The following is a 19,248-nucleotide window of genomic DNA, read 5'->3' on the forward strand; positions in this document are numbered from 1 at the left end:
TGGTTGTTTTCTGGAATGTCAAACCCAACTTACACCAATTCATAACAAACATCAATGATAACAAATTCGGCCTCAATATCGAACTCGAGCAAGAAAATGATAAGCTTATACATTTTCTAGATTTATCTATACAGCTTGACAGCCAAGGAGCTTTCTGTACTAAGGTATACAGAAAGCCTACTTACAACCCGATCTTTATCCCATGGAACTCGCATGACCCGCCGGTGTACAAACTCACAGCATTCAGAGCGCTCGCTGCACGAGCACACACACACACTGTAGTAGTACCCAAGACAAAAACAAAGAGATGAACTACATCATTAAGCTAGCTAAGAAGAATGGGATCAGGCCTAAAGCTTTCACTAGCAAGATTACGACACACAATAAGGGGCGAAACTTCCTAAATACAGAGGTGTTTACATTGATGGACTACAGGGCGGAACTGGGCAGCATCTATAAACGTATAGGAACCGCTACAAACAAAAGAATAATATATAAACGGAATCCCACTATATACCAGCTGTTAAGAGCGGATAAAGACGCAATGGACACTAACTCCCTTCCGGGGGTTTACAGAATCCCTATTACGGACACACGGAGGCAGAATAAACTATTTTACATCGGAGCCACCAGAAGATCACTCAAGGAAAGGCTGGCCGAACATCAGAGAAATAAGAAAGAAGCAAACAACCATGCACAGCGTTGGCGACTTACGTCCTGGCAGATCCCCAAGAAGTCCAAGCTGAATGGGCCCAAGAAAGATTAATACAAACAGTTTGCAACATAAAGCATCTCCGTTATACAGAAGCTTGGCATATCTGCGAAGCAAGCCAGAAAGGACAATCTATCAACTTCAGAGAGGCTAGTAAAGTATTGGCAGCCTGGCGCTCAGGCGATATGTAAACGTCAGAAAAGCAGATAAGCGGAAGCTTACTCAAGGACAGAACCTGTTAGTTATTGTCTCCGCACAGCTCCTCTCCTTCCCTATGTTCTTTGCGCTGTTTGGCTTGCACCGTATTTTTATGTTTGTATTCTATTGTTAATGTCTCCATGGAGCATATTATTTTTCATTGTCTGTTATTTATTTTTATTTTATTCTCATGTATTGTGTTATTTAATACGCATCGATGTAGAGATGGCACACGCTATTCTCTTTAGAATATTTTTTAAAAACGTTCCAAACGCTTGTTCGTTACTGCGGATTATCTTTGTGTTTGATTTTTTGGATATTTCCTGAAGAAGGTCGTTAAATACGACCGAAAATGTTTGTTGGTACTTAATAAACACGGCTGCAAATTTATAAGGTGTTACAAGTGCGTTGTTTTTAATAAGTGATGCAGTCTACGATGAGTTATAATCCCTTTATAAATGTAATAATGTCAACTCTGATAATGATATGTATACAGGGTGTTTCAGAACTCGTGGGACAAACTTTGAGAGCTGGTAGAGCACATAACAAAAAACATTTTTCGTATAGGAAAAGTATGGGCACAAATGACACATTGAGGCACAAACACATGAAAGAAAACAAATTGTTTACTTACAGCATCATTGACAAGTGCTTCATTACAGCAATGTTTACAATAATTGCTCAAAATTGCATCAAACTTCTTATGAAAATATATGAAGGCACTCGTTTACAAGAATCCAGTTGGCTCTGTTGAGGACCTCATTGCTTGAACATCTGTTGTGGCTGCACATGTGTGAGAAATACCTGGCATCTTTGAAACTGTACATCAATAACTCTGAGCATGTATTACTGTTAGGGGATGCAATTTTGAGAAATTATTGTAAACACTGCTGTAAAGATGCTGTAACTAAACAATTTATGTTTCCTTTCATGTATTATTTCATGTGTTTGTGCCTCAATGCATCGCTTGTGCTCATACTTTCCTATACAAAAAATGCTCTTTGTCGTATGCTCTATCACCTGTTAAAGTTTATCCCACGAGATCCGAATCACCCTGTTTATGTTATGGGTAGAGCTAGGATTCTCCCACTACCCAGCAGTGTTGGATAAAGTAAGAAATAAAACAAAATATTGGGGTTTATCCGGGTAAAGTGTGAAATACCCACATGCCTTTGGGTAAAGCCAATTCCTTATATTTATAAGCATTTTGAAAATGCACAGCAAAATTTCACATTATCAGCTGAAGAGATTCAATGTGTTTACAGTTGAAGGAATTGAGAACTTGTTGCCCATTCCTCCAGGTCAGCCTAATATAAGATATTTTGTGATGAATGAGATGTCTGATGTGTTATATGACACATCTCTCATTGGACATGGTAAGTAATAGATGGTGTACTAACTTAAAAAGTATAAAAATGTAACATAAGGTGACATTAAGTTGTATTTAAAAATTTGTATATGTCAAAAGAAACTTGTCACAGAAGAGATTGTTGAAGAGAAAGCTTTATTGAAAATCATAGATAGAACTATGACAGATATTATCTAGCATAATTCTATCTTATAGAAAATTTGAAAATTTCCCTGTAAAATCTGGAAATTTTATTGTTCTTTTCCACTTTTGTTTATTTGTTCCATTAAATATTTTGCTTATAGAACTGTTATATGACTTTTAAAGCTTCCTCAGAGTAATCATTTTGCCAAATTTTATTCATTCATATATATATATATATATATGAATGTATAAAAAACAAGGTAAAGGTGTAAAGCGACAGCTGGCCGAGTGACACGTGGGAGGAGTGCATAGGCTATGGGCATTGATGTCCCCAGTTGGTGCTGTAGGTAACCATTGGATAAAAGTATTGAAATTGAATAAAACTTTATTGGTGTTAATGTAATAATGTTAATAAGTGAGTACAGTATTGCAAGCAAAGGGATGATTTTCCTGGGTACTATGATTCAATTTAACAGAGCCTTCAATATCTTTTAGGATCTCCTCTTGTCTTAATACATATAATGATACAGTCAGACATAGAGACATACAAACACTGTATGCTATCCTGCAACAGATTTGTCCATAGATATTAAGAATGCTCAATGGGTAACAGACCTGGAGCCCAAACAGGCCAAAAAGTGTGGAAATGTGATAAAGACATTCCAGGAAAACCCTAGCTGTATGTGGCTCAGAATTATCATGTTGGAAAGTGCTGTTTATAGTACAAGAAAGCAAAGGATTTCACTGTTCCATTACTAAGTGACTAATTATAATCCAAAATAGCTCCCTAGACTAGCATGCGAACAGTGAGAGCACTGTACAGCTCAACAGTAAAGGTGAGATTGGAGCACTTGACAATGGTCTTCCACACTTTAACACAGAAATCTGTTTCCAAACAGAATCTGGATTCAGTTGGAAATAAATATGCTGCCAGCAGTGTTAGTTTAGGTCCTTGTTTCGTATCTATAAATCTGAAATTAGTTAAAAAGTTAAGTTTACTGTAATCTTTTCAAAGCATTTATCTGCTTTGCACGCACAACTGATACATGGCATTACAAAGTCTACTCTTTACATATAAATTTTTCATTTATCACCTAATATAAGAATTTAAAAGATAATTTATATAAACTTTTAAAGTAGTTAGTTTCATTTTTATACATTTAAATTTTTTATTTTCATTATTTTACATTTATTTTATACATTTCATTCTGCTTATTTATATAAACTTATTTCACATCAATTACATTTTATCTGTGGTCATTTATGTAGAACTAGCAAAGAACGCTCAGCGTTGCCTGGAAACTCGAGGAGGGGACTGAATAGTTCTCATTATGAGGTAGTGTATGTTACCAACAGGGTGGAAGAGAGTAACTACGCAAAATTTGGTGCAAAATCAGTCAAAGGATTTGGCAATTTGTGGGAAATAAGATTGGGGGAAGAATGTGGTCAGAGTTTTAAAGTAGGTGTATATTTTTGAAGGATTGTACAGTGTTCAAAATTTGTCCAGATCGCTCAAAAAGTCTGGGAATTTGGGGTAGGAAATGAAATCAAAGAGGAGCGAGAAGTCCACGTTTTATGGTAATTCATGTTTCCCGTAAGGTACCAGAGAGACGTTTGTATCCTGATTTAGAGTAGATGTATTTCGGGACAATTGTGATTCTTTTAGGCATTTTATTGTCGATAAGGCTTACTCACACATGTGGACTAATTTCATTTTTAAATAATAGTACAGTAGGATTAATGCTAAAAGAACAAACAAATAAAAATACTATAGGCTTAGTTATGAAAGTTCAGTTTCATCTAAGGGAAGTAAATTTGCTCCTTATAGTGGTATCTGATAACATGAGTGTAAGAAATGAAAGACCGAGACAACATAAACAAAGCATATACACAACTATCTGGATTGCAAGAATCAAAACTGAAACCGAAAAAATAAAATAATAAGCATAATAAGTTTAAAAAAGTCCACCAGGTGGCAAAGAGGACTGATCTTGAACGGATCAGACACACAATGATGCGAGAGAAATACTGAGATATAAAAGTAAAAATAATGGAATTAATTCCTCGAAATTATTGTAAGGATACACACCTTAATATCATTATACCTACCTAATAGATGAGTCCAAATATTTCCAGTTTCGGTATGTATTCTAAATATGGAACGAAAACAGGCACTAAATGATGGAAGAGGTGGCCTATGACCTCTTATTAAAAAATCATTATCTTGAAGCCACTTCGGTAATGAACTAAAATGACAGCCCTAAGAAGCATTATAATATAGTAAGAAAAATATAACTTGCATGAATATTATAAAGTAATTATTACAATAATCTGTAAAATGAAAACTTTTCACAGCAAAAGGAGTTAAGGAACAAATGTTTTTGGTTTATTTCGGGTTTCGGGTTTCAAACTATTAAATTCCGAAATTCCAAATTGGAATCTTGAAGCATTCGATGATGTATTTTATAAAACTTCAAAGTTTTAAAAATACCATCGTCGTTGTTTGAAAACATTCGTTCCTTAATTATTTTTGCTGGAAAAGTGTGAAAGGTTTTTATTTTACAAGTTACCTCTTCTAGTTTTAATTTGGATTTTATTATAATAAAGATTAAAAGTTAAGTTAAGTTAAGTTAAAAGTTACTTATAGCCAGAGATGGATTTACACTTGTTAAGGACAAAAACTGTAACGTATGATAGAACCTTTTCTTTCTATCAAATAATAATAAATTTAAGCGCGAGGTCTTGGCTATGGCTCCAATGACCGAATGACCAAGATGGTAAAGATATAGTTCATTGCTCTGGATGCCCACTTTGAGTCTGGGTTGGGTAAAATGTTCACTGGTGAATTGATCTCAGCGAAAATGCATTTGGTTCTGTTTCTCCTGGTTCGTCGGGAGTCTGGCCGAACCAACAGTAAAGTTCGAAAAAGCCCTCAGAATAGAAGGAGTTTAAAAAAATAAGATAAAGCTTCATAGTAGAAAGTCTTATCTGCTGCTTGTATAGCTAATACATAAATCTGGCCCTTATTATTTACTAAATTTTATATTTCTAATAATAAATGCACGTAATTTTTTAAAATATCAGTTATCAGTTTAAATTCTTAGCAACATTGATACTTATTGAAATCTTTTCTAACTTTAAAAATCATTTAATCTGGTCTGTTTGTGAATTGAAAATTTTTTCTCTTTCATCAATTCAATTTAAAGATAATTATGAAATATTTAAAAAATAACGTTTAAGTCGATTTAATACAATCTTCTTTCAAAGTTCTGGCATATTACCGTTAAGTTAACTTCACTTGTCTATACGTGAAGTTAACTTAACAGATCAAGCAGTATTGGTATTCATTTATTCATTGAATGCCAATACTGCTAGATCTGCAGGGTGATTCAAAAGGTTTTAGACAAACTCTAAAGGTAGGTCAGAAATACAAGAACAAGCCATTTTTACATAAAAACATATAGCTGCAAATGCTATCCAGAGTTGCTAGAAGTACTGTACAGGAAGAATCATGCTGAAAGGAATACATGTATGATACAACATGTTTATTACATCAATCAGGTGGTGTTTGTGGCCGTATGTTCCTAGATAAAAATGGTTTGTTTTTGTATTACTGACCCTCCTATAAAGTTTGCGTAAGAACTTTTGAATCACTGTATACCAACATCCTAGATCTAATAGTTACAATTACCATATATCTCGACAAATAAGACTATAGTTGAATCATAAAAAAAGGTTCCCAAAATCCAGAGTTGTCTTATAGGACAGATACAAAAAAATTAGATTGAAATTTATATAAATTAAAACCATTATGAAAAAACTAACAAACCGTAATTATTTACTAGTAGAGAGTAGGGTATGTGCACAAAATAGAATAACCCATATGACATTTTTGTGAATAGTCAAGGTCATTACCAGAATGCTGAATCAGTGCAAATGTTTGCAATAATCGCAAAGCAGTGCTGCCAGATGCAAGAAAATAAAATTTGTTTGTTTGAAAAATTACAAATAGGACATAATTCCGTATATGCTATACAGCATTATTATTTAGATGATGATCGCCGATCTAAACTAAATTCATAGGCCGTCGATAGTTTGGGGGTCGTCTTATAGGACAGATAAACGCTAAAACTATAAAACTTTGAAGAAAATGTATACCTCGTCTTATCTGCCTAGATATACAGTACTATCTTCTTTGCTGTGACTAATATTTTTTTGTTAATTTGATAAATGTGTACTTTTTCAAACATGTACAAAACTAGATCATTTTTGGACTAGATTTAAGCTAATTAATAAATACAGTGGAATCCTGTTTATCCAAATTCAGCTAATCTGAATTTCCAGTTTATAAAACTTAATTCCTGTCTGAGAAATACAAAAGGTAGACATACAGAAGACCTATAAGCACAAAATATCAAAGAACTCCTAAGTATGTTATAAAATAATTTAGAAAATTTGGAAAGAAAAAAAATTGACCCAGAGTAGGACTTGAACTGCTCCTGGCAAATTCTTTTCTTTCACAATTTTCTAAATTATTTAATAAATATTAATTTAAGTAGAATCTTGTTTTGCCAAGTTTCAGTCACATTCAATCTTTTGTGGAATAAACATCACAAAAATGAACGACGTCTAAAGAAATAAAGTGCTTGTTATGATGGAGAAGAAAATAGAAGCAGTCAATAGAATCGGCAATGATCTTCAAGGCAAACCCTTGAAGACCATTGCAGAAGAGTTTGCAGTTGAGACTTCTACCGTCAGATTGAAAGAACAGTAAAGAAATTGAAGGCTTTTCTTGCAAAATGATTTCCGAAAACAGTCTGCAAACTCGAGGAACAATAAAGGAGGCAAAATAAGAATCACTTGATGTTGCATTATTCTTATGATAAGCAATCAGTGGGACCACGACATTCCAATATCAGATCCAATTTTATAGGACAAAGCACTAAGTTTAAATAACAAGCTAACTAATGGGAATCCCTCATTCACAGCTAGCCTAGATTAGTTAAACAGGTGGAAAACATGCCATGATGTATGTCAACTTGCAGTGTCTGGTGAGAATCTTTCCAGCAATATTACAGGTAATGAACATTTTAAAAAATGACTTAAGAAAATAACTGAGTCTGAAAAGCTAAAGCCTGATGAAACTGGTCTATTTTACAAGATGCTACCCAGGAAGACCTTAGCTTCTAAATTAAAAGAAAATATATATATATGTATATATATATTTTCATTAAAAAATTTCATTTAAGTTATTTATATTAACTTAAAAAATTATCTTAATTTATCTTCATAATAAGCTGAAAATTTATTATGTTAATGACTTACACTTATGCATTGAACATTAAGAGAACAACACTTTTAAATCATTTTCAACGAAGTTAGTTGTCCCATAGAAATCAATTCCATGAGAAATAACACCATGTAAACTGTGATCGTACTATGTTTGAAAATTTAGAAATATATTTAAATAATGTAGTACATTTCTGGTGCGGATAAATGCCGAGTTTTTCAAATTCTAGTATATGTATTTGAAAAATGTTTCTAGTACATTTTTAGAATTTAATAGAATTTCATTGGAAATTTTGATTTAGTTCAATTTTTCAACTTTTAAATATGCTTAAATAATGATTGCAGTCAAAATAGAAGTAACTTTGGCAATATTCCTATAAAATAAACACGAGCAGTTATTTTAGAATGTATCAGTATTATTTTTGGCTAAACAAAATGTAAGAGCAAATTTCTCATTGAAAGATGCTGATTAGGTAAGTGTTACAGTTAGAAAATACTTCAAAAAATTTCTCATAAATTTACAATGCTATTCTGAAAGTTAATTTTAATCCAAATTGACGCCAGATTTTACTTGAAGACTACATAATCAAGTATAAGTACGATAGAATTAATTAAATCAAATGATTTTATATACTATAACACAGTACATTATGTTAATGTTACATTATATACCTTTCATAACATAATAATTTTTATCTTATAAAATCATTTGTAATTGAGGATGATAGTCTTTTATATTTAAACAGATAAATTGAATGTTTGATAATGTTATAATAAGTTGGATTTTACCATTTAAATTTTTTCTGATTCAGATCTACGATACTGTATGATATAATCTGGAATTTATATAATATATTTTCCAGATTACAATATTAATTCGTCTGGAATATCTGTATCAATTTTTGAGCTACTGAGTAAATAATTACACAATTTGTATTATATCTTTAAGGATATTTTATTATTATATAACAAGTAGACCAGAATTACAAGATAACTGATTAAGTTTCTGTGATAAAATTCTGAAAACTTAGAATTAAAAAGTCTTAAACATGATTATGCAGATCTTCAAATCAATCTATTTTTTTTATCCAAAACATTCAAAAGGAAATGGAAATGGCGATAATCTAAATAAGCAAGATATGAAGAATACAATAAATGAGCTGATCACTTGCCAAATTGATTAACTCCACGAAACAAAAAGTATAAAAATTGATAGTGTAAATTATTTTTAAAAATTCCCTTTAAACTTTAAATTTAAATAAACATTACAGAATGTATTTTTATATATCATTACATATTATATTTATATTAAAGCATAGTATGACGATATATTTTTATATATTTTTCGTGTAACTAATGGTCTCCATTTGTGAGGATTTACAAATGGAGTCAGTCGATTTGGCCTGTGAATGGCTCATATGATTCTTCCTTAGATTCTTTCTGATTTAACATTACAATATGTAAATATACATTATTGCTGATAAAAACGTTATGTTTTCTAATTCATAAGTGCCAGATATTTTTAGTCTAATTCATAAGTGCCAGAAAAATCTTGTAGAAATTCACAAAAATTTCATATCTAATTTAGAGAAACGTATTTCATAAATCAATGACTTAAAATTAGTCTTTAAATGTAAAAAAATCCATTGCTTTTTACTCTTTTAAATGACTATATGTAGTAGAGTCAAAAATAAACTGAACTTTTGGCACAGATAATAAAACCTGTCTGTAATAAAATACAACACATACAGAAACTCCTTTACCATATTACCAAATAAGTTGCTTCTGCATCTACATACTCCTCTCAGCATCTGTACCATTTGTCAAAACGGTGCCAGAAGTCACTTTTTATGATGTCTATAACAGCTTTTATCACTGCAGCTTCCACTCTGCTGCTTACTAAAATTTGCAATGCTTTAACATCTCTTTTTGTTTTAGGGAACAGTTAAAAGTCTGCAGAAATAAAATCAAAACAATGTGATTAGATTATTATGCACTATTATGTCCTTTTTGGTCAGATAGTTACTAACCAGGAATGGCTGATAGAAGCCAAGATGAAAGCCGCAGTAATTACAGCCCTTAAAGACATTACAAAAAAAAAAAAAGGCTTTCAGTACTACGAATGCTAGTTTTTCAAACAAACTTTGTAAATATTACACTGCATTTAAATCTTGTTTTATTTTTTCCACAGAAACAACTGTGTGATTCTTGAAGAAATTATAAATGTTATACATTAAGCTTACATATAATATAATGTTATCTACGGTAGCGAGCATGGCGGCTCGTTTCTGAAACAGTGGGGACGCACGTTCTAACCTAAGCATTCTAATAAATTACCATAATTATTGGCAACCAAATTATTAGAATAGGTTAGGTTAGGTTAGGTTAGGTTAGAATATGCAACCCCACTGTTTCAGAGATGAGCCGCCATGTTCGCTACCATAGGTAACATTAACCTAAAAATCAACAAAAAATACTCCAATGAAATTAAAAGATATTTTTAAAAAATACTAAAATAAACCAAATAACAATCTGTTGTTACAATAACAAATAGATTGTTACATTTGGTTTCTATGCAACTATGCTTCCTTCCTGACAAATTTTACAATACTCAAAAGCATTTGATGAATGGCTTTTTATTTTATATCTTTTATAATATTTATTCTTTTATATTGTATATCAAAGTATCTATTTTGTTACAATTTTCATTGTAGTGGAATATTTTTATTATGTGTATAATATAGTGTAGTAATATAAAGTAATATTATTTACTTTAGAAAATTAAACCTTTATAACCAGCATAAAGATTATTATAACAAGAACTTTTGAATTTTTAATAAAACATCATCAAGTTCTTAAGCACTAACCTAGGCAAAAAGTTTTAGGTATTAGAGTTTACTGATTAATTATTAGCTAGCAGAACTCAATTGTGTTTACATATTCCATTAAAAAAGTTCAATACTTTGATAGGTTTTTTTTTTGTATAGATTAGTGTGTAAGAAGATGATGACCTTTTAAAAAGGTCAAAATACTTGTTACAATACTCTTTATGCTGACTAATAAAAATTTGATTATCTGATACTAGTTTCTAGTTTAAGATTTAGTTTGAATAATTTATTTCTTTGATTACATTAGTCCCTCAAGAAAATCTTTAATTGTAAGTGTTTACAACTATCTTATTGTTAAGAAGTGGACCATCTTTTTTGAACATAAAAATGATACCTTCCAAGCTTCTTGCCAAACTTTCCTAACAAGTTGTTCGGCTTGTTCTGCTTCTTCAAGAACTTTTCTAACAATATGTTCCGCATGTTCTGCTGCCCTTGCTGGAAGAGATAAATTAACTATGTCTACATCTATATCTTCTTCTCTGATCTGCAGATAGAAATTATAATACAGATTACTTATTAAATTTAATTAATATGACTTAAATTATGACTAAAAAAGTATATAACTAAACATTATTAATATTATCAATAATTAAATTACAGAATTTGGCCAAACAATAGTTGGTTAAGCTGCTGTCATGTGCTACAGTACAATTTATTTCATCTGTTAATTTTTCTCTTTGATTGACCTCTACCAGCTATTTCTGCAATTGATTTTTCTATGTTATTTATAATGTCTATGGCACTTTTCAAAATTGAATTTGCAGCTTCTATCTTGGTTAGATCTTTTTTCTACATGCTTCTTGGTGCATTTCTGACCCTTCATTAAATTCTATCCTTCTGGCTTGGAAGTTAGATAGATCTGTAATTTTTGAGAAGGTTGATGTTCCTAAGGCTTCTTCATCCTCTTTTCATTTCCTTGCTTTCTTTCACTTAGTAATTCTTTCCTTACATTATGTGAATTCTTGGTCACCTGCAGACCCTGTCTTGTTATTAGAACCATCTCCAGGTTTCCATTGAGTCTGTCACTGAAGGATGAATTATTTCTTAATCCATTAATGCTTTCTATACTGAGACTTGCTCTGTCTGGGCAAAATATCCTATTGTTTTTGCTAAACTTTCTTTTGACGCCTGTGCTTTAAGAAAGAGTTAACTCTTCTTCCTTTTACCAGTTGCCAAAGATCTCATAATTTGCTGTACCTGCTTGTTACTTTATGTTGAACACTTTAACCAGTGATGGTCAATTCTATAGTGCAACAACATGATCTCCCTGATTTTTTGTTATCAATATCTGAGTTCACTAATAGTATAGAGTCCCGAAATATACTGTACAGTAGACCCCCCTATAACATGGTAGATACGTTCCATGTTATATGAATCCGTGTTGTACAAGTCCCTTAAATATATGAGCCAATCACAGCCCGGCATGTGTGCAATTTAGGGGCTACGGCTGTTTGAAAGGTTTTCTTCAATAAAATTAATCGATTCTAGAATAATTTGACTCAACATTTCCAAATCACATATAATTTTTCGGGAATAATCCATATAAATTATGCTATAAACAAGAAATTGTTGGATTACTTACCAAGTGTGCACCGTTCGAAGACGCCATTGCCTAAGCTTGTTTTCGTCGCGGAGCAACTCATCAAACAGTGGATGCGTTTCCTGATAAGTTATTCTTTCTGCGAAGAATTTGCTGAACTTTGGAGACATCATCAATAGAAATATAATTTTTATGGCCGTTGAATAATACTGTAAATGTTGTTTTCACAAGAACTGTATGAAAATTTATCAATACTTTCCTGCCTAAACTCTCCGTATATACGCCTGGCACTGGACGGCGGCAAGTAGTTTGGCTGCTAGTCCACTATTGGTCCAGATTTGACCAATCTTGTCGTGACACAAGTCGGTGATGACGTTTTACCATGTTATATGAGTCTCTTTTAGCGTGTTATACAAAACCGATCGAAATTTTTTCACTGTGTTATATGAGCCCGTGTTATAGGGGGATCTACTGTACTATAATGAAAGACTGAACTACCAAATTTAGTCAAGTTTTACTTTATAGCATTAACTATTTCCATTTTAGAATATCTACTTAAAATAACTACTTATTTGTGTATTTATCTGATTTAAAGATTATTTTTAATATAAGGTATTCTAACATGTATTATTTAATGAGTAAAATAATAAAATTTGAATTAAATATGACAGATAAATGGAGTTTAAATAGCTGAACGAATACAGTATTCTAAATACCTAAAAACTACAATGATTTATGTTAGGCCAAACCGAACACAATTAAATAAATATATTAAATAAAAATAACTATTTTAAAAAACATTTAAATAATTTGCATTATTATTATAACAACAACTCACAGGATGATGGGGTATTCTTTGATGAAGTGTATCGTAAATACTCGAATTCTTCACGTGGCTCCGATCTATCTCACAATCCAAGAGATGATCTTCTTCCGGTGTACAAGGAGGCGCAAAATGAGGCTCGCTTAAACTACTATCATCTTCCAAGAAATTAGGTGGTATTGGTAGATCAAGATCAGAAGAGGAACTGTATCTTCTTTCAAAAGATAATGATTTTTCATGTGTTGGAGAATTATGAATATTCATTTTTAGATAAATTTCTGAAATATAAAAAAATAGAAATTTAAAATATTTATTGTACATAAATTACATTCTCGAAATTCAGATCTTTTTTTGAACCTTTAAAAACAGAAACATCAACTTTTATTTTTTAATTAACTCTTTCCGTCTGCTCTACAGATACTAAGAAAGTCTTATTTTCATATCTCTTATGGGCTCAATTAGGTTCACAGCTGGTTTGGAAAGTAATGAGATAGGATACAAGATACAAGGTCTAAGCCATCGGTAAAAATTTGAGATTCTGACTTCAATTCAAGCTTGGTAAAGTAGGAGTCAACTCTTATTCCACTCCAGAATGGCAGTTGATGTCTTTATGGCCTTGATCATCCTGTCATCAACATCAATCATGTACAAGGACTTTTTAAACAATGGATTTATATTCAAAAACTGATATAATTATATATTTTAAAAATTCATTAAAAATAAAGCTAACCAAATATTAATGCATTATTAGAATTAATCATCTCTGCAAATAATAAAAAAAGCCATAAATATTTGATTGAGATTTAAATTCTAAAATATTTCTAGAGATATGACTCAAATATCTTCACAGAAATAATATTTTATCTTGAAAATGTTTATCTGATTGATCTTTTTAATGTTAAGAAGTGTGCTTTGACTTAAAATTTTATCATTAAGGGATCCTAAAATGTCTCAATAAATATAAATGTATTATTATTATTATTATTAGGGGACGGAACCCTACTCAAAAGTCTAGGTTGAAAGAAGGAAGCAGATAGGGTGATACAGAAAAGATAAACTTGTTTACAAGAGATAACATCCAGCATTTATAAAGAAATAAGCCTGTTTTCTTAAAATTTGTTGAAACAGCAATACAGAAATATAGAACTTAAAATTAAAAAAATTTAAATTAATATATAATAGTGAGATCGAAGCTGAAGTTTTCAATGCAAAAACGTGTACGTCGGACGTTCAGTGCTGCTTTCCTGTAAGCTTAGAAGTTTGACAATGGTGTTTGGAATGTCGAGCATGATTCCACTGACAATCCAAACACCATTGTCAAACTTCTAGGCTTACAGGAGAATGTCCGACATACACGTTTTCGCGTTTAAAACTTCAGCCTCAACCTCGCTAATATATGAGTAAAAATTAACATAGAAACTTGTAGAAAAAGAAAGCAGTTTCACTACAGTGTTATAGTGAAAGGTGATACAATTTTTTGTTAGTATTTACAGCACATAGAAGATAGAAAACAATAAAGCCACTTTGGCTTCATGTAACAAAATAAAAAACTTATATACTTTGTAAAAGAAACAGTGACAAAAATATAAAATAAAATTGAACATTTGAATAAAAAAAATTTAACTATAAACCTGAAAAATAATACATAATAGTTGTAAATACAAACAGTAACAGTTCTACTTTAATGATAAAATGGAATAGTGAAGAGTTAAATAGTATAAGCCACAAAATGTGCAAGGTAGATATTAGCAAGGTTGCGGCCGAAGTTTTCGACGCAAAAACATTGGATGTACAGCACCGCCATCCTGTAAGTCTAGAAGCTTGACGATGGCATTTGGAACATCGAGTATGATTCCACTGATGTTCCAAACGCCATTGTCAAACTTTTAGGCTTACAGGAAGACGGCGCAGAATGTCCGACGTACATGTTTTCGCATTGAAAGCATCGGCCGCAACCTCACTAACAACAATACATCAACCATAATGGAATTGTAGTTTTAGAACTTGTGTGATGTTAACAAAAAGCATTAAACGCATTATTTGTTGAAATTAAATCTTTAGTAGTAACAGGCCAATGAAAACCTTCTTTTATGGTGTTTTGTATGAGAAATACAAATGTATGCATTATACGTTTCTGCCATCTCCCTTTACAAGATGACAAATGGCAGAAACAATTATTGTACATAGGGTCCACTAAACGCCCACTATGCACTAGAATAAAGGAGCATAAATCCGATATTACCCGCCATAAATACACAACGGCATTGTCCACATATGTAGCTAACATAACACTGATTTTTAATGAGGCAAGAGTGATCTGCACCACCCAACATCAAGAACATCTGAGAACTTTAGAAGAGATAGAAATTTACAAAGCCAATCGCACAACAACATGCATCAATTTCAAAGAAGAAATGAATCTCTTGACTGTTTGGCAATTTTTATTGGAAGAAAGGTCATAAATTGTTAAACGTCACAAGCAATTAGCATAAGATGCGCGCATCGTTTTCCCAACGGAATAAAAGAAATTTAAATGTTTAGAACAGCATGCGGTTGCTGCACATACTCGAACTTTTAGAAGCGGAACACGTTCCATTTATTTAAACTATTCGATTATCGAATCTGGTTCCAGCAATAAAAATTGGCCTGAGGAAGAGCCCAGGAGGGGCAGCGAAAACGTTCGCCATTTTGAAAATTATTTCACGCCGGTTATCGGTTATAGAAAGTATTTATTTTTGTTTATACAACCCGGTGTGGGAGAAGAGTTAGTTACTGAAATAAGATGACACTGAAAGCATTAGTGATAACTATTATTTCTGTTTTCAGTATCTCAACAAAAGGGATACTTGGGAAGAAAGGTAGACAAGAGTTTGGCCACAAAACTTTCAAGAAGCCAAGTTACAAGCATTTTAAAATGAAAGGTGAGTGAAGTGTTGATCCTTAGGTAATGGGCAGGTTAAGTACATGCAAGAACATAGATATGAACATTCAAATACATTGAATGTCAGACATTCAGATAATTGAGAATCTGGATAAGTGGATTATACATAAAGACAGAAATTACAGGGTAGCAGCACTATACTGTATCAGTGCTTAAGTACTTTAACAACAACCCTTTTGGCCCGTCATTAAGCAAAAGTCATAAAGCTATACATTTTTTGGATAGCAACATCATTTTGGAACATGGTCAATAAACTTTCCACCACTGTTTACTGTAAGAAGTCGTATTCATCCTTATTTATACCATATGGTTTGCATGACCCTTATTGTTACAAAATTTCCGCTTTTCGATCTCTTGTAAAGAGGGCCCACACACATTGTTTGGAGGAGAGTGAAAAAGAATTATCATGGATTATGTCATTGGCAATACAACATGGATACCCGTCCTCTCTGGCTAAAACACTAACAAAACAATATTCACAGCCTGAAAACAGAACCATCCAAAAAAGAGACAACTGATGGTAATTATGTATAATAAGATACTAAGATCTATAGAGAAATTGCCAGAACAGTTAATGTTCATTTAGCATATCAGTATTCACCAACAATTTTTTACCTCATCAGAAATGATAAAAACACTATATCTGACTCTTACTCTCCTGGTATTTATGCAATACCAGTGTATGATGGCAGAATTAACCGCACATTATTATATATTGATGCAAGGAGTCTCATTATGAGAATGAAGGAGCACAAATATGTGATAAGAAAAAAGCTTTCATCCATGGCCTTAGCTCTTATGTCAAATAGGTAAGGTAACCAACTGTCTCCTTTTCCTTCTAGAGAGGAAGTTCTTTGGGGGAAGTCCTTCTTTTGTAAGTTCTGTCCGCCCTCAAAAAGTGTCCTCCTACATGTCCTCCTTTTCGATATTTGAAGACTAATCTGTAAATCTTTGTATTTGATTGATGCCGAGCCGATCCGTTGCATATGATGTGATGTGACACGTTTGTATTTGACATGATGATGCATTGAGGCTCGGTACAGTGCGGTGAACTGCAATTATGAGATGCATGTGCTCTGCACGGGAGACCTTGAGAGAGAGCACCGTGCGCAAGTGGCTTTGTTTACTTTTTATCGAAACACGATATAGTACGTATGCATGCAATAGAGATTATTATAGTGTATTATTGTTGCAATGAATAAAATGTCCCTTTTATTCACTATATTTTTTCCTTCAATTTATTTTTGTCCCCCTTTTCATTGTAAAAAAGTTGGTCACCTTAGAATAGGAGGATGTTTATGTTGATCTACAGGGTGTAAGATTGCTACACAGGGTTTCCAATAGAGCAACCTTAAATACTTGGAGTCAATTGAAATCTATAGGGCACTTAGGAATGGAGTAGGAATTAATTTCAAAGAAATGAACACATTATCCACAGCATGGCATGCTTTCTTCGAACTCTCATAAAGTTTTCTCATATACATCTCACTAGACCATGCAGATACGATTTTACATACATGAAAATTTAAATTAGATTATTTATTTGTGTGAAAACAATTGTTTGAAAAATTATTTAACTCGTTTTGTAAGTTATTCTGAAAATTATCTTACACTAAATACATGATTTTTTTGGGAAATAATTTAAGCTAATTTTAAATTGAAATTGTAAATTGTTCATAAAAGCATGTTCAACTTTAATGTAGTTTTGTTCTGCATTATATACCTGAAGATGTCTGTTATAAATGAATGAAAATGTTAGTAAAAATTTCTTTATTTCATGTGTGCAGTATAGGTATGTTGTCTGTTTATTACATCCCAGTATTGGAGAGTTATTAATAAATATCCAAAGTATTACAAAAATTACACTTTGCACTTCAATTTTAACTTATCTTTTTTAAAAAATGATAACAGTTAAAATATTTTTTTAATAATTGATATTTGAAATAATATCATTAAAAACTTTAAAAGTAGCAACTGGCATATACCGTACAGATATTGGTACCATTGATTTTAACAGAAAGTTTGTTTAAAAAATCGATTTAATTTATATATATTGCGGGGAAAAATTTTGTTTTTGTTTGGCTCTTCCGACTTTGTACATGTATCAAAATCATTCTAAGCCAGATTATAAATAATTAGAAACTACCATCAACTGAAAAATTCTATATTTCTAGTCGAATTCATATTTTTGATTAATCGTTAATTACAATACTTATTATCCTAAATAATCTACAAAAAATAACTTTAATAGTTATTCTTATTTCAAATTACTTACCTTATCTTTTAACATCAGTACAGATATGATAAACTATATAATAAAGATAATTTGTTGAGCTAGAAACATGATTGATAACTTTGTAATTATATATCTGAATCATAATACAGCAAAATCTATTTATTATGATCAGTTTGGAGCTTGCAGCCTTTGATAACAATAACAGGCTGATAATATTGAATATAGGATAAAAATTTTCATTATTAAGCTCAATATAATAACCAAACACCTTTATCGTTGCCGAGAAAGTTTATTTAAAACAAACGTTTTCAACCTATTCCATAGGCCGTCGTCAGGTTGAAAATGGACAATTTGAAACATTTTCGTTCCACAAGATCAAATACAAATGATTTTTGTCCTATGGAATAGGTCGAAAACGTTGTTTTAAATAAGCTTTCTCGGCAACACTAAAGGTGTTTGGTCACTGTATAATCTTTTGCTAAACACATTCTATTTAATATTAAACTCAATTTATTACAAACAAGTACAGTATAAATGTGTATGATTTATATTTATCATAAACTGTAACTTAATACAACATTACACATTTATATATGCTACATTTCTTATAAACTGTGTTAACTAAACAGATCACAAAATTAAAGAAAAATTGCAACAGGAATGTTCATCCCTAAGTAAAGATCTACAGTAATGTATTTTCTAAGAATTCTTGTCGTGCCCTTACTGCTTAGTATATAAAAGATAAAAGGTATTCTTTGTTTAAAATTAACTTTTAAAGAAAAGATCCATTTGTCACAAATTTTCTAAGAGTTCTTACCTTAAAAGTTGGCCCAAAATGCATACGTAGAAGAAAAAATTGAATAAACTATATATTGTTAAACCATGGATATTTGTTTGGCTGTATGAAATACTTTACCTGATAATAACAGATTATACGCATACCTGATTATAGAGTTAAAACTCATAAGAATTCTTATTGTTTGTCCCAAAGTGTAATTATCATAATTGATAACAATAGCCAAAGTTTCATTATAATAAGTGGATTATTTTTATTAATTAATTTTATATAGTGTTTTGGGCCCGACTGACTATGATAACAAGAGCCGATTGATAATATCATCCATGATTA

At 31.6% G+C, this 19,248-nt stretch overlaps 2 protein-coding genes across 3 annotated transcripts in view; both read right to left on the reverse strand.

The window, feature by feature from the left end:
• DCP2 (decapping protein 2) overlaps nt 1-19,248 on the reverse strand; it is a 208,154-nt gene that overhangs the window by 35,606 nt on the left and 153,300 nt on the right. The gene's annotated exons all lie outside the window — the stretch shown is intronic.
• LOC136987383 (adiponectin receptor protein-like) overlaps nt 1-19,248 on the reverse strand; it is a 35,873-nt gene that overhangs the window by 11,374 nt on the left and 5,251 nt on the right. Inside the window, exons 1-4 of one of the 2 annotated variants that reach the window (XM_067285121.1) lie at nt 18,937-18,961; nt 12,958-13,220; nt 10,914-11,063; nt 4,512-4,662 (exon numbers count right to left, since the gene is read on the reverse strand). In XM_067285121.1, the coding sequence (XP_067141222.1) occupies nt 4,512-4,662; nt 10,914-11,063; nt 12,958-13,206 (550 nt within the window). In that variant the 5' untranslated portion in view covers nt 13,207-13,220; nt 18,937-18,961. Of the gene's footprint in view, nt 1-4,511; nt 4,663-10,913; nt 11,064-12,957; nt 13,221-18,936; nt 18,962-19,248 lie in introns of those variants that run through there. The other variant, XM_067285120.1, reaches the window with a different exon arrangement.

The sequence above is a fragment of the Centruroides vittatus genome, unplaced genomic scaffold (assembly GCF_030686945.1).
Source record: "Centruroides vittatus isolate TY-2023 unplaced genomic scaffold, ASM3068694v2 scaffold_1519, whole genome shotgun sequence".
Lineage (NCBI taxonomy): Eukaryota > Metazoa > Arthropoda > Arachnida > Scorpiones > Buthidae > Centruroides > Centruroides vittatus.